The 17996-nt window shown below is 39.4% G+C and overlaps 2 protein-coding genes across 2 annotated transcripts; both read right to left on the reverse strand.

The window, feature by feature from the left end:
• Window positions 1–11769: 11769 nt before the first annotated feature.
• Window positions 11770–15566, reverse strand: LOC149157834 (uncharacterized). Its single transcript, XM_089433801.1, has 3 exons — window positions 15137–15566; window positions 12520–14042; window positions 11770–12333 (listed from the first exon to the last, which is right to left on the reverse strand). Exons 1-3 carry the CDS (start codon window positions 15564–15566, stop codon window positions 11770–11772), a joined length of 2517 nt encoding a protein of 838 aa, XP_089289927.1.
• Window positions 15567–16144: 578 nt separating this feature from the next.
• On the reverse strand, window positions 16145–16579 carry LOC149157835 (uncharacterized). Its single transcript, XM_089433802.1, has one exon. It carries the CDS (start codon window positions 16577–16579, stop codon window positions 16145–16147), a length of 435 nt encoding a protein of 144 aa, XP_089289928.1.
• Window positions 16580–17996: the final 1417 nt, after the last annotated feature.

Raw genomic sequence — 17996 nt, forward strand, 5'->3', positions numbered from 1 at the left:
AGGCTGTTTATGACGTTCAATAGATGAATAATTTTTTGTATGATTGCTGTTGTGTACTTACAATTGTTCAGAAGATTCTGTGCTGGTTGGTCTGTTGGTATTTTGGGTCAGTTTCTACCATACCATAATGAGTTTGTCGCAATTTGGATGCCATTTAGAGGCTGTTTGTGTGGCTGTATATTCTTCTCACTAGCTGATACTGAAGTGTTGAAATACGTTGAATAGTGAACGAGTATTTGAAGGATCCAAGCAAGTTTGCAGTTGCTGCTATTCCAGTGTAGCATTGTATTTAAAACTCATTATAGTTTCTGTTCCTTGATTCATTTGCTGCACATTTACAAAGGATTTTTCTGTGTCTTTGTACTGTGAGTGGGTGTTACTTTTACTCATTGGGTCATAGTTGTAATTAGTCTTTTAAAGGGGTGTAATTTTGACAATGAAGAATATGCCTCGAATTACTGAAATATTAGAGTTCTTAAAAACTCTGATACATTCCTCTAATCATGAAACATTCCAAATCAGCAAAGGCTCTCTCTCAGAAATTCAGACATGTCTACAATATGCACAAGAGAAAATTGATTTTTTGCAGCTTGAAACACAGCTACAGCAAGAAAAATTAAAACGAAGGAGTCATTCTGAACCTGTTTCTGTTCAGAACAATGAAGCAGACTCCCATAAACAGCAAGTCAATATTGTTCAAGTTCATTCAGATCCAGTACCCAATAAAGCAACAATTGTACATGCAGATGCAGAAACTCAGTCTGCACTTCCCAAGCCCATCATCAGACCTTAGGAACATCTTGTCCACAACAAGCACAGAAATGGTCTTGGATATAACAAGGACTTGTCCTTTCATATTCCAGACTACTCAAAATGTATTCAGTTTCAGAGTGCTGGATTCATTCATGACAGTTCACCTGCTCATCATGACAGTTCAACTCCATCTGCTCCAGACTCTGCCTCTCTTCCACAGCAACAACAGATTGTAAAATGCCAACACTGTGACCGAGTTGGCCATCTGAAAGATCACTGTTTTGATCTTCATCCATGTAAGCACTGCCATAAAACCAGTCATTCTTCACACAGATGCTTCAGAAACAAACGTCCTGCAAGAACAAAGATTCATCTTAGATGGATCGCTTCTTGGCAATGGGCATCAACATCCAAGAAGATATTCCAAACACATGTCAGAACTTGTTCCAGAATATTGAACAGTCTTGCAGTTGAGTTTCCTCCATCATCTCACCTTGTATCTGACAGGGGGGGAAATGATGGTCATCTACAAGCTTCAAAGTCACATCAAGCGAGCCTGAGCCACAACCTACCACACCAGTTTCAGAGTTGTAGCCAGAGACAAAGATGCCCGTGAACATGCCTTTAGTTGGCAATCTGGGACACTTCCTCTAGCAGAAGACTTCAGCTTCTTGCCAGTTTTGGAAGAATTCCAGGAACAAAATTGAGAACACTTCCTCTAGCAGAAGACTCCAGCTTCTTGCCAGTTTTGGAAGAGTTTGAGGAATTGCATTAAGCATTCCAGAGTTGTTGGTTATCCTTAAACCATCACAGGTTGAGACTTCCCTTTTTAGGTTGAAGTTTTACCTTTTATGTGGGGTGAGACCTCCCTTTTATGGTTGAAGGTTTCCCTCTTTAAAACAATAGGATCACTTCCTCTAGCAGAAAACTTCAGTTTCTTGCCAGTTTTGGAAGAGTTCTAGGAACTGCACTAAGTGTTCCAGTGTTGGTGGTCATCCTTAAACCACCGCCCTTTTTACCAACATTTCATAGAGCACATTCAGCCTAGTGCTGCCATGCATTTTTTGCACACTTTGTATTACAGCTCTCTTCTTGGACTCATACATAACCCTTCGGATTAAGGGGGGGAATGTTGGACACCTAATCCTTAATGGGTTAGTGTGGAAGCCGAATAGACCAAAGCAGTCCAAGAGACCTAGGGAAGTGAAACCCAACGGTCACAACAGTGTACTATAAATGTATATCAGTTGTTAATAAAAACTGTATTGCATGTTTTATCTTTCATATCTCTCTCACTGCCCATGTGTGTTTAACAAGGGTCCCGGGCAAAATTGTCGCTTGGCGGAATGTGTAAAGGGAAAATTCATCACACAGTTAACAGTTTTTGCCAATTTTTAGGACAAATAACAGAGCTTGGTTCCAAGAGGCATATCTTGTTCAATTTTTAACCTTTTTGAGCTCAAGAAGAGCCTAGATAGGGGTTTTTAAGGGTCCCATACTCAATAGCAGCCTCATGTTTCTAATTTGAGCACTGTATGATGGACATTTTGTAGAGTCAAGTCCTTTTGTGCTAGAGGCAGATGGATTTTTGAAGCAAGATGGAGACATATTGGAGCATTGAAAGAGCCTAGTTAGAGGTTTTCCAGCCTTCCACTTTCATCTGCAGCAATTGTTACTTTAGTAGAGCATCTATTTTTATTATTTTCTCAATGTACTTATGAGAGAAGCCCTTTTCAACACTTCATGGTGAGGTAGTTGTATGTTTATTCTTCTTGATTTCAGGTGGAGTACAAGGACCTATTATGAGAGAGTCCTTTTTCTGTTGACATGACCATGACTTGTTGTAGGGAATCATCTTTTTGGAGTGAGAGTTATTTGTAGGAAAATTTTTCTTTGTAGGAGAAATATGCCACTCTAGAGTCAACAATTTGTAATGTGCTCATTTGCTGCTGAAATCAATAAAGCAGCCTAGCCATTTGAGCAATGCCCGGAGATGTGGCCCAAGAGGGGTGAACTCCATTATCACTTGGTGGTTTCTTCTCTTCGTGTTTATCTTATTGAGTTGCATATGAATGGTTTCATTTTTTAAGTTCATGTGAAAACTTAACTCATCATCTTTGAAGAGGTTGTGAAACTAATTTTACCTTTAAAGACCCATTTTGTTATAACTTGCAAAGTGTCAGAGGACGATCAAGTTTCCTCCCAAATTTAGATCAAATAAAAAGGATGGTGTCTCTTACAAAAACGTAAAATGTAAAGTCACAGTGAATTTGTAAAGCTCATATTGAGATGTTAAAGGCATTGTATTTAAGGACTTTCGTATTTTTAGTGGGATGCTTATTATGGAAATTTGGAAGTGGTCATGGGCATGTTATGAAAATTTCACATTAAAAATGTGTGGTTGATGGAGCAATGATAAAGATTTGTATAGATGGTGATGGGGTGTACTATTAGGTCACTTCGTGATGTAAAGGTCACTAGTTTGAGACACTTTGGGCAAAATTCCAACCATGTTAAGGGCTGGTGTGGCCCAGGCTAGGTGTGATTCTCGGGTGATTTTGATGACTTAGATGCCCTTGGGTCGATGTTTATCAAGCCAAAGGTTAAGCTTGCAACCATCTCAAGACTCAGACAAATGGATAAACAAAAAAAAAGTGTTCAAGTCTAAAAATATGCTTAAGGAGTTAAAGTCAAACTTATTTTTTGTTATTCATTGTAAGTCAAGTTAGAGTCTTACCTAAAGCAAAGTAAATACAAGTGTATAATCGAAATTGAGTTTGAATTGGAGTCAATTTATAGCTCAAGTCATGAATAAAACATTATTGTGTTGTATGAAAAGGGTGCATTTTCAGTTGTTCTAGACACCCAAGGTCTGCTGATGTAAAGAGTTGAAGTCAAATCACAAGTTTATAGTCAAAATATGTCAAACAAAGTTAAAATCATGTCAAAGTCAAAGTCAAGTTTAAGTCATGTCAAATCACGACAATGGTGCGTCAATTACATTTGCGAAGGCAAGGTCATATGTGTCTTGTTGGGTCTTGATTAACTCCAACAGAAAATATTTTTTTTGTAAGCATGTAACTGTAGATGAATGTAGAAGATTGCAAGTATTTTGTTGGATGAAGGCAACCTTCCTACAAGAAACTATTTTTGTCGGTACAATGAAGAATTATGCATGAAGATGCTAAAAGCAGCTGATAGAAGAAGATGAAAAAGAAACAAAGAGAAGAAGATTCCATTAAATGAAACAGATAGATGAAGAGAGAAGCAAACTCCATGAAAGAAAAAGACGAGAGATAAAAGTGCAAGATGCTGAAAGAAGATGATGGACTCCTAGATTTGAGTACAAAAAGTTTAAAGCATAATGCAACAGTGAAAGGCCAAGGACAAAGGAAAAGTGTTGATGCAACAATAATGAGTAGTAGAAGCAACCAAATACACGATAAGTGAAATAATGAAGCAACATAAGAGAAGCAATGAGAAAGGAAGATGAGAGAAGTGAAAGAAGAATAAGGAAGATGAAGATACAAGCAAGGACATCAAGCAAGGTAAACAATAGTACCTTGTTTTTAAAATTTAGATACAAATGCAGTACATCCATGAAAATAACATCCCTAAAAAAGTTTAAGGGTCCCCAAAGTTATTCGATGAGGAAATGTTTGTATTTGATATGGAAAGGACAGACTAGGTTGGCCTAAATTGAAATTGAATGTACCTAACTCAATGTAATGCCCGATGAGGCAAGTCTACCCCCATTAAAGAGGCAATGGTGTTGAATGACGACTTGTCATGAAGACAAAAGTGGTACTAAATAACCACTTATGATTGTTGCGAGAAAGGAAAGTTTGTGGTGGTGAGAAGAAGCCACTTGAAGTTTATATGGTTATGTTTAATCCAAGAAAACCTAGGTTATGGTTACGGGTAATCGAGAAAATCCAAGTTGATGATGTAGGCAAGTTGAATGTATAGATGTAAAGATATGTTGTTAAACCATGTATGAGAAAAGGTTTCCTAGAGAACCAACGAATACAACCACTGGAAACCCATGTATTCATGTGGATGGTAACTTTTATATTATATATGGATTTCAACAAAGACATTAGTTATGTTTTTGCAGGTACAATGTGAAAGTTGGAGTAAATGAAGATGAACGTAGAAGAACAAGAATGAAGATTGCAGAAGATTGAGGATGAAGATATGACTAATTCAGAAGACAACTAAACATGGTGAATTCACAAGTACTTGTTAAGGGGGAGTATGATGGAATAACTACTGCTTGTGAATAACATTTAATATTTATATTATGTAATGAGAAATGTAATGAGGTAGATCAAGAATAGAAGTATATGTAAGATTAAGAGATTGAGAGGAATGAGTGAAAATAAGGATAGAAATTTAGTGAGAGATTCATGGAAAGATTTGAGGAGATAGTTATGGTGGTGGTTTGAACAAATTTATCTAAATTGATGTATTTGTTATGGTCACCATCGTTATATTGCAACCATCTTGTATAATAGAATTACATACAGGAATATGTTTTTATAATATATTTTTCCCTTTCGGGGGTTTCTTGAATATTATTCCCTGTATCACTTGCTTCATGAATGGTTGTTAAAGCCAACAAAGGGGTCCACATATGGATCTTTTGTTCCATGTTTTGCAGCTAATATATCTCACATGTGATTGATTTTTTATGGTTCATCATGTTGGAATAAGTAAAAGTTGTCTTATATTGATTCAACCCCTCCTCATCTCTAGATAAGCAACCCTTTTGACTTATGGTAGGCAACATTAGAAACTAGAAATGTACAAACCCATGGACACATGATTGAAATTATAGAGGCTAAAACCAAAATCCAAGTCAAAACATATATGTCTCTTTGCTATTGATGAAGGATTGTAATACATAACAATGAATGCTCTTCGATTGAGTATCAATCACACAATTTTCATAATTATACATTTCATCATGAGGAATAAAATTGATAATTCAACCACGGACTAGAAGGCAAGGTTGAGTAGTGTTATGTACAAAGGTAGTATTTCCCCATGATCTTACAGATCCATCCCAATATATCACTACCTAAATTCTAGTTTTAGGTTAATGACAACTTTTATAGGTTTCCTAGAGTTGATAGTGCAGTTGAAATGTTGTTGATGCATTGATTTTGCTGAACATTAAGAATGAGTTGAAGAATAGAGCTTGGAGAGAAAGGGCAATTCAAATGAATTTCTTATTGTGATTCTTCCCTTTTTTTTATTATCAACCCTCCTTGAATTGACCCACCCTTTATTGTTGATGGATTAAACTTGTCAAGGAAAGAACTTGTAACCACACAAATCAAACAGGGAATTGCAATTCAAATGAAATTTTTGAGGATGTAGGGAGGAAGTGTGCATGAACTGGTTGTTGAGGCTAATGAGTACATTATGCCACCATGCATAATGTTGTAATCTCTGCATATACCAATGAGTGCCTATATTCATGTCAATGCCAACATCATTTCTAGAATGGAGATGCAAACAAACACTGTTTGGAGGAATGGAGTCCCAAAAATGTGAATAATAGAAATCGATGAAAGATGTTAGAAAAGGGTTAACTTATGCCTAGAAATAATATTACTAGCCTAGCCATATAAGTTATATGGTAGATGAAAGTTGGTAGGCCCAATATCAATCCCTCACCGACATTTGTTTACAAAAAAATAACACCTCACAAAATAGATCTAGCCATATATCACCTTACATATATGTGTATATTTTATCTTGTTAGAGAATTGCTTGTCAAAAAATTCATCGTATATTTTAGCTTGTTAGAAAATTTGTCGTTTTATATCTTTCTTCTTCGCAGACAGGGGGAAACCAACAAACTAATATAAGTGGAATGGCATTTATATCATTAATTTTCTAAGTGGGCGTGATAATTCTATTGTTGCCACAACAATAATGGACCTTTTTTTTGTTACAATGATGATCCGTCCTTAGTAGAGACATGTCAATTTTATATTGGTTTGGCCCTTTTGTGGCAAAGTGTTGGTTGCACATTTTGAGTGACGATGTTAATCGTTGCTCGAGTTTAACGTTGGATAATGATTAAACATACCCCCATCATTCAATTTGGAACCTTCCATACAATTCCAATATAGACTTTCTTATCAATGTCAAAGTAAAATTTTATGTCTTTCTTAACTAAAATTATAAAAAATAAAATACAAAATTTTAATAAAATAAACAAATTAAACATATTTAATAAATAAAAATAAAAATATTATAAAATTAATATGTTGGAGATGTAGTGTGGTGTCCTCCTTGATTCACTGGATTCACTCTAAACAAAGCATTTAATATTATAAAGCTAATATGTTGGAGATGCACTGTGGTGTCCTCCTTGATTCACTGTATTCACTTTGTTACTCTGAATAAAGCATTTGGAATGTGCATGTTATTATAGTTTTAGTTTCAATGTCACTTTACTGCTTTATTCGCTGGCACCAATGAAAAAATGACAAGGACTATGAATCATTTTCATTTTTTTTTTAATGCTAGGGAAATCAACAATTGGGTTGTCTCGTATTCACATGACATGAGGTCGATTCTAACCACTACCACTATAACCCTTAGGTGGGTCCTTGCTGCCCCTATCACAAGGTCACGAGTTAACATCCCTGGATTTGAATATGGGACATTGTACTCACATTTACTTTACATTTTCATAATTTGGCAAATGAGCTCTTTGTGGGGGACTATGAATCTTGATTAAGGAAAAAATATACATTTATGTACCCATTGTGGTGGACAGGCCATGGAGATTCTCAGTGAGCTCCATCATTGGTTTGAATTGGCCCATTGACAACTTTCATTGAGATTTGAATCTTGTCACAGATCAGAGCACAAATCTTCCATTCTTTTTTCCTATGTGGTTTTAAATCCATTTTAAACAATTAAATGACACATTGATTTTTGGCCAAGTACTTGTCACTTAAATTGGTTGCACCGAAAGGCGTATTCTACAACCCAGTATGGGGTAGATGTGTAAGTGTGTTCATCTGGCTGAAATTTCACTAATGTTGGCCAAAATAAAAAACTAAAAAAAATCTATAAAATAAAATCTAAATAATGTCGACTTAAACAATAACTTACATAACCATATAAATAAACAATTAAAAATTCATTAACAGAACGAAATTCATTCTATATTCATGGCACCAGCTGGATTGGTGTTCGTTCTCAGTCATTAACACGATTGGTGTTCATTTTAAGTCATTAACACAACAAAATCTGTCAGATATTAACATGGAAAATAAGCTATGATAGAATGGTTGTGCAACGAAGTAATGGGTTAGCTGGAAGTAATATATATTAGGGGTCAAATTCCTATTTGCATAGGGAAAACAAATATTCACACCACATTGCAGCATTGCAATAGTAATATTACATAAAGTTTCCTAGTTTATTTGTTGGGACTATTATGGGGTAGATCTCAAAACATGTAAACCACGTAAACTTAAATTTAACATGTAATGTTTAACATTTAACATTTTTAATCTAATGTCGACCCTATTTAAAAATCAATTTAATTATTATTGTGTATAAACACAATATACATAAAAAGAGATTTGGTAAACAAAAAAATATAAATAAACCCGATATGGTAAATAAATACAAATATAAATAAACTAGAGGTATGGTAAATAAATAAAACCTCTTTTTATATTTACTCCAAAAATCTCTTTATATTTACAAAAAATAAAAAAACATAGGTTTTATTTAGGTGAAGCCTATGGGCCAAATACCATGGGACAAATTATTATTAATACCATGGGCCAAATACCATATTTAAAAAAGAGGTATGGTAAATAAACAAATATAAAAGAGGTATGGTGAATAAATAAAAATATATCAAATAGGATTAGAAATCAACATTTAATTATATACCAAGCCTATGCGGTGAATACCATGGACCAAATTATTATTAATACCATGCAAAAAAACATTATTAACACTAATATTATTATTATTATTAAATCTAATATTCATACTAATATATTATAATATTAATATCAATGAATTTAATAACTTTGGATTAATACAATATTAAATTTGTTATATTATAATATATCTTAATATATCGTGATATATATATTAACTCTATATATATATGGGAGGGAAGAACAAAGACATAGAGTGATAGAGGTGGAGAAATAGGGGGAGTGACAAGGGAGAGATGGAGATAAACTTAAGGCGAGGGGAGAGGAGAAATGAGGAGAGAGAGAGGGAGAGGGAGACGTAAAGATGGAGGTGGGAGAGAGAGAAGGAGAGAGGAAGGGACATAGTGAGAGGATTGGAGGGCAGAGAGAAAGAGAGAGATGGGGGAAGAGAGAGGGAGGTGGGAGAGAAAGGTAGATAGAGGAAGGATGAGAGAGAGGACTTGAGAGAGAGGAGGAGAGAGGGAGTGAAATAGTGAGAGGATTGGAGGGTAGAGAGAGAGAGAGAGAGAGAGAGAGAGAGAGATGGGGGAAGAGAAAGGGAGAGAGAGCACTTGAGAGAGAGAGGAGTAGAGAGGGAGGGATAAAGAAATGGAGTTGGAGGGGGAGAGAGGGAGGGAAGAAGAAATACATAGAGAGTGAGAAGTGGAGAGAGAGGGAGTGACAAGGAAGAGATGGAGAGAGAGTGTGTATGTTTAGGGGTGAGATAAAGAGACATAGAAGGAGAGATGGAGGCAAAGGGGGAGGAAGGATATGAGAGAGAGGAAGGATGAAAGAGAGGACTTGAGAGAGAGGAGGAGAGAGGGAGTGATAAAGAGATGGAGTTGGAAGGGGAGAGAGGGATGGATAGAGAGATGGAGTTGGAGGGGGAGAGAGGGAGGGAAGAAGAAAGCCATAGAGAGTGATAAAGAGACATAGAAGGAGAGATGGGGGCAAAGGGGGAGGAAGGATATGAGAGAGAGGAAGGATGAAAGAGAGGACTTGAGAGAGAGGAGGAGAGAGGGAGTGATAAAGAGATGGAGTTGGAAGGGGAGAGAGGGAGTGATAAAGAGATGGAGTTGGAAGGGGAGAGAGGGATGGATAGAGAGATGGAGTTGGAGGGGGAGAGAGAGTGTGTATGTTTAGGGGTGAGATAAAGAGACATAGAAGGAGAGATGGAGGCAAAGGGGGAGGAAGGATATGAGAGAGAGGAAGGATGAAAGAGAGGACTTGAGAGAGAGGAGGAGAGAGGGAGTGATAAAGAGATGGAGTTGGAAGGGGAGAGAGGGATGGATAGAGAGATGGAGTTGGAGGGGGAGAGAGGGAGGGAAGAAGAAAGCCATAGAGAGTGATAAAGAGACATAGAAGGAGAGATGGGGGCAAAGGGGGAGGAAGGATATGAGAGAGAGGAAGGATGAAAGAGAGGACTTGAGAGAGAGGAGGAGAGAGGAGTGATAAAGATATGGAGTTGGAGGGGGAGAGAGGGGTGAGATAAAGAGACATAGAAGGAGAGATGGAGGCAAAGGGGAGGAAGGATATGAGAGAGAGGAAGGATGAAAGAGAGGACTTGAGAGAGAGGAGGAGAGAGGGAGTGATAAAGAGATGGAGTTGGAAGGGGAGAGAGGGAGTGATAAAGAGATGGAGTTGGAAGGGGAGAGAGGGATGGATAGAGAGATGGAGTTGGAGGGGGAGAGAGGGAGGGAAGAAGAAAGCCATAGAGAGTGATAAGTGGGTAGAGAGAGGGAGCGACAAGGGAGAGATGGAGAGAGACTGTGTATGTTTTGGGGTGAGATAAAGAGACAAAGAAGGAGAGATGGAGAGAAGGAGAGAGAGAGATAGAGAGGAGGGAGAGAAAGGAAGAGAGAGAGGATGTGAGAGAGGTAGGGAAATAGCGACAGAGATGGAGAGGGAGAGAGAGGGAGGTAAGAAGAATGACATAGATAGAGAAAGGTGGAGAGAGAGAGAGAGAGAGAGTGATAAGGGAGATGGAGAGAGAAGGAGAGACGATAGCAGGAGGGAAGAAAGATAGAAGCAGGGGAGAGGGAGAGAAGGGGAAGAGAGAGAGAGAGGGAGAGGAGGAGGGAGTGATAGATAGATATATTGGAGAAAGAGAGTGTATGTTTTGGGGGTGATATAGAGAGACCGAGGGAGATAGAGATATAGATGGAAGGTGAAGAGAAAGAAGAGAGAGATGGAGACAGGGAGGGAGGGACAGAGAGATTGATAGATATGGAGTGAGAGAGCGTGTGTGTTTGGGGGGTGAGATAAAGAGACAAAGAAGGAGAGATGGAGGGAGATATAGATATAGATGGAGGGAGGATAGAGGGAATAATATTTATTGCACTAGTTGCATTGGTTTTAGTGTAGATGGTGATTTCTAATCCTATTTGATTGCTTGGACTAGATGCATTTATTTTAGTGTAGATGTTGATTTCTAATGATATTTGATTACTTGCACTAGATGCATTGATTTTAATGTAGATGATTTCTAATCCTATTTGATTTTTTTATTTTTCACAGAAACAGTTATGGATTATATTAGCTTAGTGGTCTAAATGCCAGATTTTAGATTACAATGAGAGGGAGCAAGACCCAAATAGTTTCAACAACCTGAAGTGCTATGGAGCTTGTGTTCCGCTTCCAGCTCTTTTTGGTTACAGCTATGGAATCGATTTATGTGATTTGCCCAAGCTTATAAATACAAAAAAACTGTTTTAGTAGCAAGAAATAAAACATATCAACTGACTAATTATGGAATTGGATCCCATGTTTCGTCCCCGTCTCTTATCATTGCCCCGACAGAGAGAAGAGCAGCTTTATTAGCTTCAAGATCTGCTTCTGTGTTGTTGTCTCTCAGAACGTGGAAGTATTTCAGGTTTTGGAACAGTTTCCCCAAACTTCTAATTCTAGATAACAGCCTTGCCAATCTTAAGTCCCGAGGGGATGAGTTGGTCACCATGATTTTTATTATCACTTGAGAATCCCCAAAAATGTTTGCCTCCTTGATTTCCAAATTCAAGAGCAACTTGAGACCTTGGAAGAGGGCCAATGCCTAAGCTTGAATGCTGGAGTTGATCCCCAGACCCCAAGCAAAGCTATGGATCGATATGCCTTCAGTGTTTTTTACAGTTCCTCCTGCCCCAGCCTTGCCAGGATTTCCTTTTGCTGCCTCGTCAAAGAAGAGAGAGTGAACCTTTTGATTGGAGATCCAATCTTGAAAGTCTTCCTTATTTTTTCCCCTTATTTGCCATTCTTTGGGAGAGGAGATATTTCTGATGGCTTGGTGAAATTGCAGATTTAAGGAGGCCCCCCAAACAGTATCTAACTGATTGAGATTTGAATCGTCTTTTTGATCTCCCAAGCATTCTTTTAACTGAAACTTTATCTTAGCCGCTACCACCTTGACATCATGCTGAGTGCTTCTAAAAATTCTGCTGTTTCGCTCTAGCCAGATCTGCCAGCAGCAAATTTTAAGAAGGGAAGACCAAGCCGCTTTAATCACTTTGTTTTTGGGAGGAGGACCGGGATAACTGTTCTGCCAATTAGCAAAAAGATCAGTTATGGAGACGGGGAGAACAAAATTGGGGTTCCAGTGATCCATCAGCTCTCTCCAGACCTGCACAGTGAAATTACAGTTTAAGATGAGATGCATGGCACATTCCACATTCTCTTTGCACAGGGAACACCTGGACGGGCCATGGAATCCACGTCTCTGTAGTTTGTCATCAGTGAGGATTTTCCTGTGGCATAGGAGCCAACAGAACATGTCGATTTTGGGCAGAGAGGAAATGCGCTAGACTGCCTTCCACGCAGCCGGGTCAGGAGGGACATTCGGTCTCAAAGCGAGTTTAGCATAGCCTTGGGCTACTGTGTAACCTGCAGACAGTGTACCCCAGCCACGCGAGTCTTTTCTGCGAATATGCGAGGGGGCAATTCCATTCAGCATAGCACGGAGGCAGCTGGAATCCTGTAGAAGATCCAGAGGTAAATCATTAAAACTCCAGCCAGCCCACATGGATATATCCCACAACGTGGATTTTCCTGAAGCGGTCAACCAGTCTCGCAGCGCCTTCACGGAGGGGAAATCACCAATCGGGTCTCGATCCATGATGCGATCAGTCCAAATATTGATTTTCTTCCCATTTCTAGGAATCCAGTAAGCATTGGAGCGGATCAAGGGGGTGGCTTTGGAGCAGAGTCTTACAAATGGAGAGACGCCTTGGGGGAGAGGCCCATCCAGGCATCTAACTCTCTTGCCTTTGAAATACTTCCTCCATAGCGCTAATTGGGCCCAGCCAGGCTTGGGCGCAATAATTTTCCAGAGAAGCTTGGCTCCCATGGCAATGTTCTGAAGGGAAAGGTTCTTGAAATTTAATCCTCCCTCCATCTGAGGCTTGAGGACAGTCTCCCAATTAACAAGAGGGATTTTCCTCTCATTTTGTTTGCCTCCCTTCCAAAAGAAATTGCGAATGTGCTGGTCCATTTTCTGAAGAATGCCAATTGGAGCAAGGAGTACTGAGAACTGAAATAAGGGGAGACTGCAGAGCACAGCTTTGATGAGGACTGACTTGCCCGCAATATTAAGCCAGTTGAATCCCCATGCCTGGAGTTTGTTCTTGAATTTTTCTACTTGAGGGAGCCAATCCCTGCTATAGGCCCGCTTGAGAAAGATAGGGAGCCCAAGATATTTAAACGAGGTCCAAGCTGAAGAGGCTGCGAATCCAAAGCATCTGGCAATGGAACTAAGCAAGATGGGCGTAATGTTCCAACAGTAAATGTGGCACTTCCCCTTGTTGAGACTACTTCCCGACGCCATACAAAACTCATCAAGAGCTTCTTTGAATCTGTTGGCCGAGTGGATCGAAGCAGCCCCAAGCAGCAGAGTATCGTCTGCAAAAAGGGCATGGTTGATGCTTTTGACTCCCCTTGCAATGCAAATCCCTGAAATCTCCTGCTCTTGCATTTTTTTATTTAGATGGAAACTGAGAACGGAGGCTTGAAGAACAAACATAAGAGGAGACAGAGGACAACCCTGCCTTAGTCCTCTTGAGGCTTTGAAAAAACCAGCAGTGCTGCCATTAACTAGAGGAGCAATCCATGGCTCCGAGATGCAGGCCTGAATCCAGTTTATGAAGTTCTCCCCAAATCCAAACTTTTGCAAAACATTCAAGAGAAAATTATGTCTAACACGATCAAAAGCATTTGCTAAGTCCAGTTTGATAGCCATACCTTTTTCCTTACGTTGCTGACTTGAAAGGATTGCCTCCTGAACTAAAATGAAGTTGTCCACTAGCTGTCTACCATGAATGAAGCCCCCTTGATTCTCTAGAATGATTTTAGGGAGAGATATTTCAGCCAGTTAGCTATTACTTTGGTGATCAATTTGTAGCCAGTGTTGCAAAGAGAGATGGGACGAAATCTGTTGAAGGAGTTGGCGCCTTTCTCCTTGGGGATGAGTGCAAGGAACGCAGAGTTTGTACTTCCTCCAATTTTTTGGCAGGCTTGGGATTTTTGGACCATTTTATAGAGATCTTTTTCCACAATGTGCCAGCAGGTTTGAAGAAATCTGGCGGAGAATCCATTTGGACTTGGGGCTTTATCTGGGTCCATGGCAAAGAGAGCATTTTTGACCTCATCCTTGGTGACTTTAGCTTCTAGCTGGTGGTTCATCTCAGCAGAGATTGAAGGGGGAACCCAGTCCAGAAGACAAGAATTCTGAGTCGTATTCACATCCTCGCTGTACAGATTTTTGAAATGGAGAAAAGCTGCTCGTTTGATGCTTGCAAAGTCCTTGTGATTGGTAGTATCTTCTTTGATTTCAGCAATGGAGTTGAAGCATTTTCTGGCTTGAGCTTGCTTGTGGAAGAATGAAGAATTTCTGTCTCCTGCTTTGAGCCAAAGGCAGCGAGATTTAATCCTCCAAAATTCTTCTTCAGCCAGGCAGGCTTTATGAAATTGCTGTTGGAGTTGGACCTCCTTATCGAGGATTTCTCTAGATACATATGCCTCTTCCGAAAGCAAATGATGGGCATCTAGCTGACTTTGGAGATTTTTCCTTTCAGCTGCTGGATTAGGAAGGGTTTTGGCCCAACACTTTAGGGCAGATTTCGTTCTTCTGAGCTTTTCTTCCCACACGTAGAATGGAGATCCGTTGACTGGTTGGGACCAACTTTCCTTGACTATTTGCAAAAAATTGGGTTCCTTGATCCAGAGAGGGCTAAACTTGAAGGGGATGGGGCCAAGATCGGTATGAGCCCGGAGTTCAAGCTTGATAGGATTGTGATCAAAGGTGCTGCAAGAAAGGATTTGCATACTAGCGTCTAATCCAAGCAAAAGAAAGGAACTTTGAACAAAGAATCTATCCAGCCTTGCTACAATGTGTCCAGGGCCTACTCTTTTATTTGACCAAGTATACTTACCAGAAGCAGGCTTGATGTCTAACAGGTCCCAATCTTGCAGGAGGTCCTCTGCCCATTCCCTTGCCGGATCTCGCACAATGCAGCCTCCTTGCTTTTCTGAAGTGTGCAACGTGAGATTTAGGTCTCCTGCAATAATGACGTTATCTAGATTACCTAGATCTGCTTGGCTTCTTATTGAGTCCCAACAGGCCTTTTTTTCTCCAGCATTGACCGGCACATAAACATTGAAGAGACAAAAAGTTTCTTTAGTAACGAGATGCTGCATTTTTAGCATCAGCCAGTGAGTATTTGAAGTCTCAGACACTAACAAAAACTTGCTATCATTCCAAAGAGTACCCAACCCTCCAAAGGCTCCTCGAGTTGAGACAACTATTGCTTTACTTTTATTCCAGAGTTTTTTGCTTGTTTGGAGGAAGTCTGAATCCTCCATCTTAGTCTCCTGGAGAAGGAATATGTCTGGGGCTTCTATTCTTATTAAGTTTCTTATGGCCTCTTCCTTAATTTTTCTCCCCATACCCCTACAATTCAAGGATACTATTTTCATTATTTACCTTTGCTCTGCTGGGCTCCCTTGGAGCCTTAATACTGGTTTCTTGCCATCTTTGGCTTTTTTGCTAACAACCTCTCCAGAGTTGGTTGACTGCCCTGTAACTTATCCTTGTACATTTCTTGCTCTCTTTTCTCCCGATCTATTTTGCGCCCTCTTGTGGATCTCCTTACAGAGGTTTGGGAGTCACCTATTTCTCCTTCCTCCTCCGAGTCTTCCGACTCTTGGTCCTCTTCCTCAACTTCGACAGGGATTCCTTTTGAGCTTTCTGCAACACTTGCATCCTTGGAAGAGATAGGCAGACTACCTTTTTTTGGAGACACTGCTTTTTGGTCCACGACCTCCTGGGTGTCCTCTGGCTGCGAGCTAAGAGGATCGAACTTATTTTCTAGAGCAGGCTTGGGCGGGATCTGCTGAGCAGAGGCCTGGTGAGGACCTTTGCCATTAGTGCCTCCCGACTTCTATGTCTTGAAAGAAGTTTTGGAATGCTTGACTTGATTCCAGCCGTCCTCCTTCCCCTGCACAACTTCATTGTTGGTCGGGCAGCCTTTGGCGAAGTGGCCATAAACATGGCATTTCTGGCATTTGAAGGGCAGCTGCTCATAGTCCAGTTTCTGCACATGCGTCCAGCTTCCGACATTGATTTTGATGGCCTCTGGCAGCCCCACCTCCAGATCTACTTCTACACAGATCCTGGCGCAATCATATTGATCCTTATTATTCGCTCGATCTATAAATTTCCCAAGGGCATTTCCAATGTGCATCAAAGAGTCCCAATTCCAGCAATGAACTGGGAGATTTGGAAGCCTAACCCACACCGGGAATGCTTTGGGTACATCTACTGCTGGATCAAAGTCCGGAGTCCATTTATTTAGGTACAAACCCTGAGGGCCCATGAAGTAGGGGCCGTTTTGGAAGATCAGATCTTTGTCATCCTTTGAAGTGAATTCGAAGAGGAAGAATCCTCTCCCCAGAAAGTAAGAGGTAACACTTTCTTTGATCAACGACGCCCAATTTTTGTTGACCCAGCTCTTAGTGGTTTTGGGGGATGGCCATAGCCCAGTGAACTGGCCGATGAGAGCTCGCTCGGTCAAAGACAATGCAACCTGGATCAGGGTTTCAGGAGGAAGGGAGATCTCAGGAATATCATCCAATTTTTTTACGAATTTCGCAGCTTCAAAATTCTTCTTCTTTGGGAGCCCTGCTAAAAGCCGATTAAAGGCCTCAGCAGACGAGATCGGTGGAGGAGGTGGGAGAGGCGCCTGGGGAGTGCCCAACACCTCCATGGGCGCGAGCCCTAGAGCGCGGACCTATCAAAGCGATTGCAGAAGGCAGTAGCGCGGGTTAAATTTCTAATTTAATTGCTTGCACTAAATGCATTGATTTCATTGTAGATGGTGATTTCTAATCCTATTTGATTGCTTGCATTAAATGCATTGATTTCAGTGTAGATGGTGATTTCTAATCCTATTTGATTTCTTGCACTAGATGAATTAATTTGAAGTTAAATGTTTATTTTTAATTATATTTGATTGCTTGCACTAGATACATTGATTTCAATGTATATGATTTCTAATCCTATATGATTGCTTGCACTAAATGCATTGATTTCAGTGTAGATGGTGATTTCTAATCATATTTGATTCCTTGCACTAGATGCATTGATTTCAGTGTAGATGTTGGTTTCTAATCTTATTTGCACTGGATGCATTGATTCGAGTGTAGATGTTGATTTTTAATCCTATTTAATTACTTGCACTAGATGCATTGATTTCAATGTAGATGTTGTTTTCTAATCCTATTTGATTTCTTGCATTAGATGCATTGATTTCAGTGTATATGTTGATTTCTGATTTGATGTAATTAGATGTATGATGGTACATTAATTTCAAAGTGATTGGATTAATAGTGTGCATTGATTTCAGTGTAAGCACAAAACATTATTGACAATGTACATTGATTTTTGTGTTATAGTAATTCAACCTATTAATATTGGAGAACAAGAGAGACAAGGTATGATGTTTACTACAACAACTCGAGCCAAATATTTAAATGGTTTATGATTTCAACTGTCATTTTCATATAATCGATATGAAAATATGACAAAACTAACAAGGGTGACAATAAGAATAGTAGAAGAAAATAGTTTGAGATTGATCACAATGAAGACTATTTGTAATTGACTACATTTTTATTATTCACATTTTCTATCATTCAACACTATTACATTGTCACTTTGCATTCAAAATTTTTATTTCATCATTAAAGTTATTGACAATATTTATCATCTCAACAAACTGAGGTAACTAAGCA

Source organism: Pinus tabuliformis, chromosome 5_2 (genome assembly GCF_031772625.1).
Source record: "Pinus tabuliformis cultivar Carrire ecotype Pingquan chromosome 5_2, CPIR1, whole genome shotgun sequence".
In the NCBI taxonomy this organism is placed as follows: Eukaryota; Viridiplantae; Streptophyta; class Pinopsida; order Pinales; family Pinaceae; genus Pinus; species Pinus tabuliformis.